The sequence below is a fragment of the Triturus cristatus genome, chromosome 2_1 (genome assembly GCF_964204655.1).
Source record: "Triturus cristatus chromosome 2_1, aTriCri1.1, whole genome shotgun sequence".
NCBI lineage: Eukaryota > Metazoa > Chordata > Amphibia > Caudata > Salamandridae > Triturus > Triturus cristatus.
In genome coordinates, this window is record NC_140581.1 from 177,021,815 (window position 1) to 177,034,453 (window position 12,639).

General features: G+C 44.9%; 1 protein-coding gene across 7 annotated transcripts in view; it reads right to left on the bottom strand.

Annotated features, from left to right (window-relative positions):
- Positions 1–12,639, bottom strand: part of PIAS2 (protein inhibitor of activated STAT 2) — a 451,007-nt gene that overhangs the window by 155,082 nt on the left and 283,286 nt on the right. For all 7 annotated transcript variants that reach the window (XM_085629369.1, XM_085629360.1, XM_085629352.1 and 4 more), the window contains exon 8: positions 5,412–5,485. In XM_085629369.1, coding sequence (XP_085485495.1) covers positions 5,412–5,485 — 74 coding nt within the window. The remainder of the gene's footprint in view (positions 1–5,411; positions 5,486–12,639) is intronic.

The window sequence follows — 12,639 nt, forward strand, 5'->3', positions numbered from 1 at the left end:
GGGGTCGGAGAGTAATGAGGTAAAGGTGGCGGAGACCTGGGAGGGGGTGGAGGAGGTGGAGGAGGCAGGGGAGGAGGTAGTGGGGAGGGCACTCTGAGGGGAGAAGTAGCAGAGTCCTTCCGTTTGGGTGGTGGAGGAGGAGCCGGAGTATCAAGGCGTCTTTTCTTGATAATTAAAGTCAATAGCCCAGTCTTTGGATCTTTAGACAGAGTCTTTTGTAAAGGGTCTGGTGTGAACAGAGCCAGTGGCGCCGAATCGTCCGTTGGCACCGATGATTTCGGAACCGAGGGCTTCGATGGTTTCTGTGCGCCATGCTTTTTTGGGGCCTCCGTTTTTTTCGGCGTCGAGGGAGTTTTCGGCGCCGGAGCGTCGGTGCCGACGGATTTGTGTTTGTGTTTGGTCGGCACCGAGAGTCCAGGCTTCGGCACCGGTGGCTTCGGAGTCGAGCTGGGTATTACTTTCTTCGGTGCCGGATGCTGTTTTTCGGCACCGGGCGTCGGCTGGCTCGAGCCCGAGCTGCCGTGAGACTTTGGAGGCTTCGACACCGGGCCCGAAGGTGGGGTGATAGAAGCTTTGGTCTTGGTTTTACCCAGGCCAGCAGGCGAGGGTGTAACCTGAGTCTCTTTGGTTTTGGGCGCGGGGGTGGGAGGGGGTACAGTACTTACGACCCGCTGCGCCGGTGTGATGTCCTCCACGTCGGAGTCGTCGGCCTCGGAAGCGCTGACGACGTCTTCCTCCTGCTCGGTGTGTAGTTGCCCCGAAGCTTCGGCGCCGTCTCCGAAGATGTCCGGTGGAGCTGCGGACGATGAGTGCGCCATGGTGCGTCGAGCTCTTCGATCCCGGATGGTCTTCTTTGATCGAAAAGACTTACAGGCGGGGCAGTCTCTGGCCTCGTGTTCTGGAGAGAGGCAAAGGTTACACACCTGATGGACGTCGGTGTGGGGAAATTTAGATCCACATTTTGGGCACTTTTTGAACGGAGTCCTTTCCATCGGCCGGGACCGGAGTCGAGGAGGGCCCGAAGGCCGGTGCCGATGTACGGGATGGAGAAAAGTGCCGCTTCGAGAGATGAAGATGATGATGAAGAAACTCGAAGAAAACGAGGATTTTCCGTCGAGGCTGGAACCGTAGAAGTTCGAAGCCGGAGCACGAAGTATCACATCCGAGCCCGATGGCGGAAAAAAACAATCTGAGGATGGAGCCGAAGCCCATGCGCAGTACGGACCGAAGGAGGAGTCACCGAACTCGTGACTTCCAAAGACTGTCCAAAGAACAAAAACAAACTGCAAACATCCGGGCCCAACACCAGATGGCGATCTATGCTAAGTGTACAATCTGCAGCTCATATGCCTCGAACATATCTTTACCTACGCGGATGACACACAGCTGGTCATAACTCTTAATGGACCCCGCAATTTTCCCTCTGATTTCGAAACATGTCTGGAGAAAGTTGCCTCTTGGATGGAGCACTCCTGTCTCAAACTCAACGGAGGCAAAACAGAGCTCATGCTCCTAGGCAACTACACGAGCATGGACCATAACATGATATGGCCCAAGTGCCTAGGCTCCCCACCAACTCCTAAAACCAGGATAGAGAGTCTGGGTGTCTAGTTAGACAACTCTCTCAAGTTTGACTACCAAGCTGTGAGGGTGACAGGGGCCTGCTTTGGCACACTTAGACTTCTTCGGAAAGTCCTCCCGCTCTTTCCAATGGCTGCAAAAAGAATCCTGATTCAGGCCTTGGTCCTGTCACGACTGGACTATGGCAATTTCATCTAGTTAGGGGCTCCCAAACCAACCTTAAGGAACTGTGCCGCCAGAATGCTTCTTGGGATCTCAAAAACCAAATCAGCCAAGCCAGCCTTAAAAACTCTACACTGGCTGCCAATCCCCGAAAGAGTGAAATGTAAGGCCCTCTGCATCGCCCATAAAACTATGTGGGGAATGGGCCCGGCTATCAACAAATTCCTTATTACCCCCTAACGCCCCAAGAAGGACTTGCGGTCGGCTACTCTCAATCTGGCAGTAATTCCAAAAATCAGGAGGCCAAGAAGTGGAGGAAGATCCTTTGCCTATAATGTGGCGAAACTCTGAAACACATTAACCCCACACCTTCGCTCTGAACCCCATCTCCTTCCGTTTCGTAAATTTAAAAAAACCTGCCTATTCCAACAATCAGCACTATAACCTCATCTGTTTTCTGGTAGCTACGAGCTCTATAAATGTTTAATACTAATCATAATAATAATAGTCCTCTGGGCCTGCTACATAGATGATCTTTTTGTTTTATGGAAGGGCTCCATGGCATCTGCGAGGGAGTTCGCCAGTCGCATACACTCCAATGACCTTAACCAATCGTTCACATGCAAGATCAGTAAAAGTGAAGTAGAGTTTTTAGATCTTAAGGTATTTGTGTAAGACAACAAGATACAAACTAAAACATTTAGAAAGGAGACTGCTGGAAATTCAATCCTCCATGCCGATTAAAATTGAGGCATAGCATTATGCTGAAAAACTCTGCATGAAGCGCAATTGCAGTGATGAGCAGTCTGTGGAACAGGTTCAAGAGGAATTAGAGAAGAGATTTCGAGCCAGAGGCTATGACCAGTCCTTACTGGATTGCTCCAAAGCAAAAGTAAAGAAAAAATCCAGGGAAACACTGCTGTTTAGAGAAAAAAGTATTGAGGCCAGCAGTCTGGGTGAAGTGAGAATGATTAAAGGCTTTAATATGTACCAACAGAAAGTGAGAACCATCTTAAGGTACTATTGGAGCTTAATATGAAGTGATCCAATTATTGGGAAATCAGTGTCCAAGAATCTACTCCTCTCTTATAGGCGGGCTAAATCCATGCAAGGAGAACTGTGTGTCAGTAGCCCTGAAATGGTCAAGTCTGAGACTTGTCTCACCATAAATGCAGGGTTCAGAAAACGTCACAGGTGCAAGGCACGTACAATAGGCCAGAACATGAGTGAGTTTTCCAGTACACTGTACAATACCCCATTTAAGATCCGTCACTCCTATAAATTGTAGGAGTGACTTTGTGGTGTATATTCTACAGTGTTCATGCCCCAAAGTATATATATATGCAGCACTATACACATGGTACATGTAAGGATCTTACAGCACTTGCGTACCATAGCAGGGTAGATAAAAGTTACCCAGTAGCCCGTCATATACATGAAAAACATGGGGGCAAAGCAAATGATCCGGTCTATTATTATATTTATTATTTTTTTATAATCATTTATATTGGCATTTTCTCTAATTAAGTACATCACATCAGTATCGGTGACATTGATATAAGAAGATACATCACATACATTTTACACCTTGACATAAGGCTGAATAATGTCGTGGTCTATAGCCTCCCGTACAGTTCCAAAGTTGGTGACGTTTCTACGGAGCGAGTGGTGAGGCCGTAGCGACACTCATGCAAGGAAACGGAGGCTCACTCTCGCTATTAGCCCCATATCGTAGGGGTTGTTTTGTGCCAGTAATGATAGGAATTTGAACGAACCCAGGAGGTAGAATGGGATAAACTGTGTCATATATTGCTCCATTTGGTGGTAGCTGCCTGAGTGTTGCAGAATGGCATGGCGGCTACTTAGGCATGCGCAGGTGAAGGGAGGAAGAGTTTGGGGGGTCACGCGTGTGGTAATGATCTGGTCTATTATGTCATAGATTAGGTCCCGACCAATATGAGGGGTAGTAATAGTGAAGACTAACTGCGTAGACTGGAGTCACGGTATATAATTATGTTGAAGAGCAAAATATCAAATGGTCTTAATTCGGACTAAGAATTGTATATACATCTGTAACTTTGCTTGACAAGATTTCTATGAAGTAGTTCACAATCTCTCTCAGCCTAGAATAAGTGCTATATGCCGTAACTACAGAGGTGATGATCTGTAGTTTTCATGTTTTTTAAATATAAAAAAGTTTCCGTATCACAGTGAGCACTCCTCTTTTCTTTATTATTTTTCCACGTTTATTATTTTCCAAGTGTATGAGAGCAATCAGAGGTAGGGCAAAATGGGTTTATATAACTTATTATGATAAGATGTCATCCGTCTAGGTCAGATGGTCCAGACACTTGTCGAGATCTTAGCCTCAGTCAGACCTCACTGAACACGGTTGACGTGGCCCAATGGGGCTTGATGTGAGTAATTAATGTTTGATGAAGATGTAATGATTTCTCACGTTTCAGGCAACTGTCACAATTGATGGGGGCATAGTATTATACATCTATTTTGTAAAGTTGTTCTATGTGGACTACTAGATTTGAATGAATTTGAGGCATGGAAGGCACAATGTATTTTGAAATGAATTGATTTGACCCAGCCTGTCCATTAAGCTTGCTCGGAGTTTGGAAGACACATTGTGTGTTTTGTACATTGAATGCTGAAATTCATGGAATCATGTTTCCCAAAATAGCTGATGGCCGTATATTTGACATGTGATGAAATATATTGCCAGGTGAGACATGTTACACTGGTATATTTAAGAAATGTCATGCACTTTAATACAACACTCTGCACTTTATTATTTATTTTAATTACTGTTTTGAGTCCTTGTAAGTATTTTTTCAGTGTTTACACGGAGATGTGATGACCTAAGAGGTATTTAAGTGAAAAGAAAAAGGCGGCTGCACTATGTGAACAAGGTGGGAGTCATCCCGAAATGCGTCGTCCTGTGTTATTTCTGCTGTGAATGAACAAATAGACTTCAGTGTTCATGGTGCCGGTGCCTGCTTTCAGAAAAGAGAAGGAGAGGGGCAGGAATGCCATTGTGATATTATATTTATATACCCAGTAAGTTTCATCCACTCGAATTTTGTTCCGGCAGTGATGGCATATCTACGCATTTTGGCTGCCGCCTGCAGCCTTGGTCACACATCAGATTCAAATTTCGTCAAATTCCAAAAACAAACAGAGCCGACTCAATTGAAGAGATAGATATATATATATATACAAACACACACTCATGCACACAAACACCAGTTTTATCACACTTTTACCTTTTCATCTAATGAACACAGTTAATATGAAGTTATGGTTAGCTGTAGTCATAACACCTTAGTATATGTTTTAAAGACAGCTGACATTCACTTAAAATCCCAACAGAAGTGCAGCTGCTATGGTTGCAAAATTAAACTGAAAAACACTTTTAAGGTTTCCAGAAATGATCAGCTTGCAAACCATAGCTTGCAGACCTGTGATGCAAACCATAAGTCACACGGGCGTCATTTATAATGTGTTGTACTGCCATGATGTTACTCCATCTACCTGTCCTATGACAAGTGACACAAAAAAAATCATTCAACTTTGCATGGGGGTTGGTGGTCCTTTACTTTATGCATAAATTAGGAAAAACTTAAAACAACTCTTATTCACAATGATACTTTACTTACAGGACACAGCAACGATACTCGTAGACTTGTTGTGGCAATTTCACTATCAGGGTCTGCTGTAAGTTTTTCTTTAACTAAAAAAAAATAAAAAAGTAACAGTGACTACAAGTGCAGGCACTGGAAAGAGTAAACAAAATAATTGACTGTTGTGCACTGGTTACTTGGTAACATATAATATACTTAGGTAATCGACTCACATGCTTTAACCTGGATTGTTAGCATGTTATATAAAATGTAATATATAATAATGTTATTATATATATATTATGCAATATATAATAATAATGTTATATAAAATGTAAATATGTCATCTAGAGGCTGTTGGGTGACGACTTGCAGAGCAGTTGAAGAAAGAGCTTGTAGCCTATAGTCCTTCTGGGAAGTTGGCAAGTAATGGAGATCAATACACAACACTGACCAACAGGGCTCCTTAACAGCTGTATCCATTAGAAGTGCCCCCTGAAATATACATACTTGAAAAGTGGGAGTTGTGCCACCTTGGAGGCACACCACTAAGCTGAGAGTAATAGTAGAACAAGACACCAGGAGAAGCTCACCTAAATGGCCAAAGGAGGGAGGTTAAAGATGATGGCACGATCCGGGACAGAGATATGTCTCCAAGTTCTTGAGATAGTTAATCATACCCTGCAAAGCATGTAGGACTAGGAGAAGGATGTACATGCTGTAACCAGGATATGACAGACACCTCACAGACAGGCAGCTACACCAACAGAGGAGGTAGTCAGAGATTGGATGATCCACGTGCCACCAGAGAACAAATTTGCAGTCATGGAGAGGGAGTTCCGGAAGCTCTCATTACAGGACAGAGCGCTCTTAAGAGGCATTAAATAAGCCAGTTAATTGCAGATAGCCAAAGATTGATTGCATTATGTAGGGTTGACGCAGTTAAGGTCTAGGTGGTGAGAGATCACTGTTGTGGGCAAGACAAGATAAATGTAAAAAAAACGTAAGAGTGCTTTGGCGCCACCCAAAGCATGATCTACATGAGGACTGTAGTGGTTAATTGCAACTTTGTATCAACTTGCTTGATTGAGCACCATGGTGGGCAAGAGCAATACAGCAATGATGAGCAGTTGGGCTGGGAAAACAAATTAAGACGAAGTACAATCAGAGATGTTAAAGGACAAAGGCCAGTTAGACAGTGTTAAGAACACTACTTCACAACAGTCGCTATCTGGTATAATGTAGGTTAGTAAAACGTAGCTCCAGCAAGACAGTTATGCAGTGTCCAAATGCAGTAGTGGAAGTGGAAGATGGTGATCATCTCTGCGGTGCAATCCAGTTACATGGGAACACAGATTTGAAAAACTACTGTAACAACTACAGAGAGCCACCCTCGACGGCTAAAGTGGAAAGTGCCATAGGAAGGGTAACAAATGCAACCTTAGCAACTGGACCGTTGGTGTTGAATTCCACAGTATTTTACAACAAATTATTCTACTGTACTATTTTTGATTTAGAAGTTGGATTGTTAAGGAAGGGGTTCTGATCCTATTTTAGTTTTCTTTTTTTTCTTTTTTTTTATAAATGAGCCTCTGTCTTGCCTCACTGTATATGCCCCTATTATCTGCACCCCAAGAAATGTAGGTAGTAGTAATTCTGAATATATTTGGATTTGAGAAAAATAATACAAAAGGCAGAGAGAGGCCGAATATTCTATCTGCTGATAGGGCAACCATGCTTAATATGTTTGACATGTATTTGTAACATTTGCTCAACGTTAATAAAACACATTTCACTTGCTCTTGTGTTACTCATAACATCTTCTATCTGACCTGTCCCAAACAATTAAATGCAACCTTTATGTATGTAATATATGCCCAAAATGTGCTCTGCTATATTGTAGGAAATGCACTAGTCTCAGATTTATTGAACACTAATTCATACCAAAGATAGCTGAGCATTCTAAAGTTATACACTCTAAAGAACAGAATGCGTCAAATGGTACCAAGTTGGTTCTCATCAATACGAAAAGAAATCTAAAAAAGGAAAAAAAAAATTGAATTCATACACAACAGCCACATCTTAACCCCTTCAGTGCCCATGACGAGCTGGACTCGTCATGGGCCGCGGTTGCGCTGTGCCCATGACGAGTTTAGCTCGTCATAGACCCCGCCCGCTAATGCAACGGCCGGCACAGGGCGGGGAAAGGGGCGGGCACTGAAGGGGTTAAAGTTTATATGAAAGCTAACATAATATGTCTAGTATGTGTTGGCGGTAACATGGTCTGGACCTGGCCACAAAGAACTAGGCTGCCTAGAGTTTCAATACATTCAACACTTCTCGCAAAGAAACACATCTATTTATTTCTTCAAATTCATTTCTCCAAACACCTTCTGTTTAGCTAAGTAAGCAGAACAAAACACTAGTAGTTTGATAGCAAATGTAAAATATATGTTGTGACCATCACACACCTCATAAAGTAGGGGAAGAATCAGGGGCAATGCAGCTATTTCGACCAAGGAGTGCAGGCCATGAAACAAGGCCTCTAAACTATGCTGCCAATTATTTTTAATGGCGTGTTAATTTACTCATTGGGAACAATGATTATTACACAGGAGTTGAACATGATGCACTTGGGCTATTTTGCTGGGATCTCAGTGAGCCAGTATAACAACTAAAGTTAATAGCACCGGACAAAGCACTTCCAGCTTCCAGGGCAAAGACAATTGCGCCACATGAACATCTACAAACAATATGCAAGACTTTCGACTCAATCCAATTTACATCATGAAAGTAGGTACTCCAAAAGCCATTTCAACACATTTTCTTCCTCTGGGAGCCCCCTAATTCTTCACCTCCAACACGTTTGGCCCACAATCATCGAAATTAGTAACACATACACCTATGAAATTTATATAAAGGAAATAATTGCCTAATTCAAGTACTTTACTGATGACTACAACCATTACCGTGTTTCAATCTTTGACGTTATCTTGTTTAATTAGTGGTGCAGAACAACGTCTTCATGCTGTTTAATTCAGCAAACACAATTTTCAAATGTTTAGTAATTGAGAAATAGTTACCCAAAGACTAATATGTCCCATCCCCTCTCTTCCTTCTTCTCATAGGACTATAGTCAGTGTTCTATTCATTACGACTAATTTTGGTTCAGACCCCTCTCAGTCATTCAGTCTAGCATACCATGGCCCATAAAAGCAAGTCTAGAACGATTATGAGTTACTGCACTGTCAAACTGTTTAGTCAGTCCTCATAACTATTGACAATTATATCAACATTTTCAGGGAAACTACTGTTCAACCGAATTAGCGATTCTGATATAGTTTGACTTTTGTATTTTCCGATAGACAACATATTTGTTTTACAAACTACCACATTTCCTTATTCTGTATAACACATTTCTTAATCATGTATACTTATTCTTGTCGACAAGATAATCTTGGGAACTTCTTGTCTGCGATAGTTACATACTAAATATTGACCATATCTTCCTACCTTTATCATTCTACAGTACAGCTAAAGCTAGCAAATAAAAAGCAATTTACCATTCAACCAGCAAAGTAAAGAGATCCAAGGAGTTGGTCACTACAAACATGGCTTATTCATCTAGAATTTCTCACCTCCTATTTATTTTATTTTTTTACACATTTTGCTTTATTCCGAGTAGGGCTGAAAACCCACAGGTTCTTAACAGGCTATTACCACGTGTTAGAAAGTGGCTGTGTATGGAGTAGTTTCTTTTCTGTAACTCCAGTTCTGTAGTAGGGGTATCTCTGTTATAGTCAAAACCTAGGGAATAGTCCCGCCCATGTGCGCTGACACCGGAGCAATAAAAATAATCTCTTAAGTTGTCAAGCCATGCAGACCTGCATCTACACTTAAGAGAGAATTTCAAAGACAGATAATGAAGCCTATACCCACAGGCTACACTGTCCAGTACTTCAACTAGAAAGAATTCCACCAACAACCACCAACAGGACTGCCGGTCTAGCTTTTTCCACAGAGAAAAAACCTGCCTCTCCCAGCAAAAGCCTCTGGAATGATAGAGAGGAAGGAATGGATAGACAAGCCCCATAGGCTGCCATTATGTGGCTCAGAACAGGATACTGTGCCTTTAAGAAAACTTTCCAGGACTTTTCCAGTATCCCAGAATGCACAGCAGGTCCCTTTTACTTTCAGTTCTTTTTGAAGGCGCAGCACGCCAGACCTGTAGCATTCCTTATATTAACATTCATCTCTCCACCGGAGAGGAGGGCGGGCGATTATGACTATAACAGAGATACCCCTACTACAGAACTGGAGTTACAGAAAAGAAACTACTCCTTCTGTAGTAGGGGATCTCTGTGTATAGTCATAATCTAGTGAATAGAATGGCAAGCCCATCCCCACACACAAACGGCGGTGGAGAAGATTACAAAATAATACCACTACTGTGCAAACAGATTTCGCAGCGAAGCCTGCCCAACCTGAGCATCTGCCCTGGCATCCGCGTCCAGACAGTAATGCGCAGCAAAGGTATGGACCGACTTCCAAGTGGCCGCCTTGCAGATTTCTGCAATCGGAACATTACGCAGCAAAGCAGTCGTGGCAGCTTTGCCCCTGGTGGAATGAGCCTTAGGTTTACCCCCTAAGGTCTTATTAGCCTTTTGGTAACACAACTGTATACAGGACACAATCCACCGAGAGATGGACTGTTTGGAGGTAGCAAGACCGGTCCTGACTGATCCATAATTGATAAACAATTGGTCTGACCTACGAATATCTTTGGTCTTATCAAGATAAAACTTCAACACCCTCCTAACGTCCAGGGAATGTAGAGACCTTTCCGCTGGAGACGAAGGATTCTGAAAAAACGTAGGCAAAGTTATGGTCTGGTTGACATGAAAATCAGATATAACCTTAGGAAGAAATTTAGGGTGAGTACGCATAACAACCTTAGCAGCATGAAATACAGTACAAGGTTCTCGGCAACACAACGCCTGAAGCTCACTCACCCTGCGGGCCGATGTAATGGCCACTAGGAACGCCGCCTTCCAGGACAGGTGCTGCAACGAAGCCTTGTGAATACGTTCAAAAGGCTCCTTCATCAATCTGGACAGCACCACATTCAATTCCCAGGAAGGCGAGGGAAGTCTGACCGGAGGGAACACCTTCTTCAAGCCTTCCAAAAAATCCTTGACCCCAGGGATCTGAAAGAAGGAAGTCTGTGAAGGGCATTTCCTGTAAGCAGTCAAAGCAGCGAGCTGAACCTTAATGGAATGGAAATTAAGGCCAGACTGCGCCAAATGTAAAAGATATGGAAGGATGACATCTTCCTTACAGGTCGTCGGGTCAAAGTTCTTGGATTTGCACCAGATGCAGAATCTCTTCCACTTGTAAGCATAGGAAGTCATAGTGGAAGGACGTTTAGCCTCCTTCAGTATGCCCATACAATCTTCTGGTAGATTTAAATGGCCATATTGCACTATCTCAGGAGCCATGCCGCCAAACTCAAAGACGAGAGGTTGGGATGCACCATCTGCCCCCCGAACTTCGTGAGAAGGTCCGACCTGCACGGCAGCCGCATGTGAGGAAGGAGAGACCGGTGAAGCAGGTCCGTGAACCACCACTGCCTGGGCCATTCCGGGGCAAGCAGGATCATCCGCACCCGGACTTGGACAGTTTGATGAGCACTGCCGGAATCAGGGGAATGGGTGGAAAAGCGTACAGAAAGCTGTTCGACCAGTCGATCCATAGCGCATTCCCCAGCGTCCCCTTCTGGTAGTACCTGGATGCGAAGTCTCGGCATTTGCTGTTTTCGGTGGTGGCGAACAGATCTACGTCTGGAGTCCCCCACCTTGCGAAGACTTCTCCTAGTACCTCGTCGTTTATGACCCATTCGTGGTTCTCCTGAAGCAGCCTGCTCAGCGCGTCCGCCTGAACATTCTGCACCCCCGGCAGATGCGTGGCCGTGATCATCAATCCCCGGGCCAGAAGCCAGCGCCAGATCGCCTGCGCCTCCTGCGACAGAGTGCGCGATCTCGACCCCCCTTGCTTGTTGAGGAAATACATCGTGGTTGTATTGTCCGTCTGTATCAGCAACGAGTTAGTCTGGAAGGACGGATGGAAGGCCTTCAATGCCAAGTACACGGCTCTGAGTTCCAGGAAATTGATGTGGTACGTCGACTCCACCGGGGACCACTGTCCTTGTATCTGTAAGTCTCCGGAGTGCGCTCCCCAACCTTGGAGAGACGCATCCGTCACGATACTCATCTCGGGAATGTCCTTGTGGAAGGGAACCCCCCTGAGGAGATTCTCCGCCGAACACCACCATCTCAGAGACTGAAGAGCATGTAGAGACAGCCGGATCTTGTCGTCCCAAGAACCTGTTCTCTGATCCCATTGATCCTCCAAGCACTCCTGCAGTGGTCTCATGTGCAGCCGTGCGTGAGGAAGATACAAGAGGCCATCGACCCCAGCAGCGAAGACACCTTCCTCACTGTCGCCGATGGAGCGGCCATGAGGTCCTGAGCCTTCCGAAGGAGCGATAACCGTCTCTCCTCCGAAGGAGACATGCTTGCCGACCGCGTATCGATGGAGGCCCCCCAAGTACTGTATGCACTGGACCGGAGTCGGGACAGATTTGGACATGTTGACGTGTAACGCCAGCTTGTTCAAGAGAGCGCACGTCCTCCGGAAGTGCGCCTGCGCTTCCAAATAAGATGAGGCCTTGATCAACCAGTCGTCCAGGTACGGGTAGACAAACACCTTGTTCCTTCGCAGGTGCGCCGCTACCACTGCCATGCACTTCGAGAAGGTCCTGGGAGCAGACTTTAGCCCGAATGGCAGTACTGTGTATTGATAATGATAGGCCCCGACTTGGAATCGCAGGAACTTCCTGTATTTTCGTGCAATGGGCACATGGAAGTACGCATCTTGCAGGTCTATGGCACAGAGCCAGTCTCCCTGTTGTAGCTGAGGATAAATCTGATGCAACGACAGCATGCGAAACTTCTCTCTGCGAATCCATTTGTTTGCTTGCCGCAAATCCAGAATGGGCCTGAACTCGTTCTTGTCCTTCTTGCGAACCAGGAAGAAACGAGAGTACAGACCTCTTCCCCTTTGAGACAGAGGTACGACTTCCACCGCCTTTTTCCGTAACAGGATGTCTGCCTCTGCCTGGAGCTCTCGCAGTGGATACCGCGAGCTTACCGGCGGAATCGCTGAAGGCGGCCTGATGAACCGAAGACTGTATCCATTGCAAACA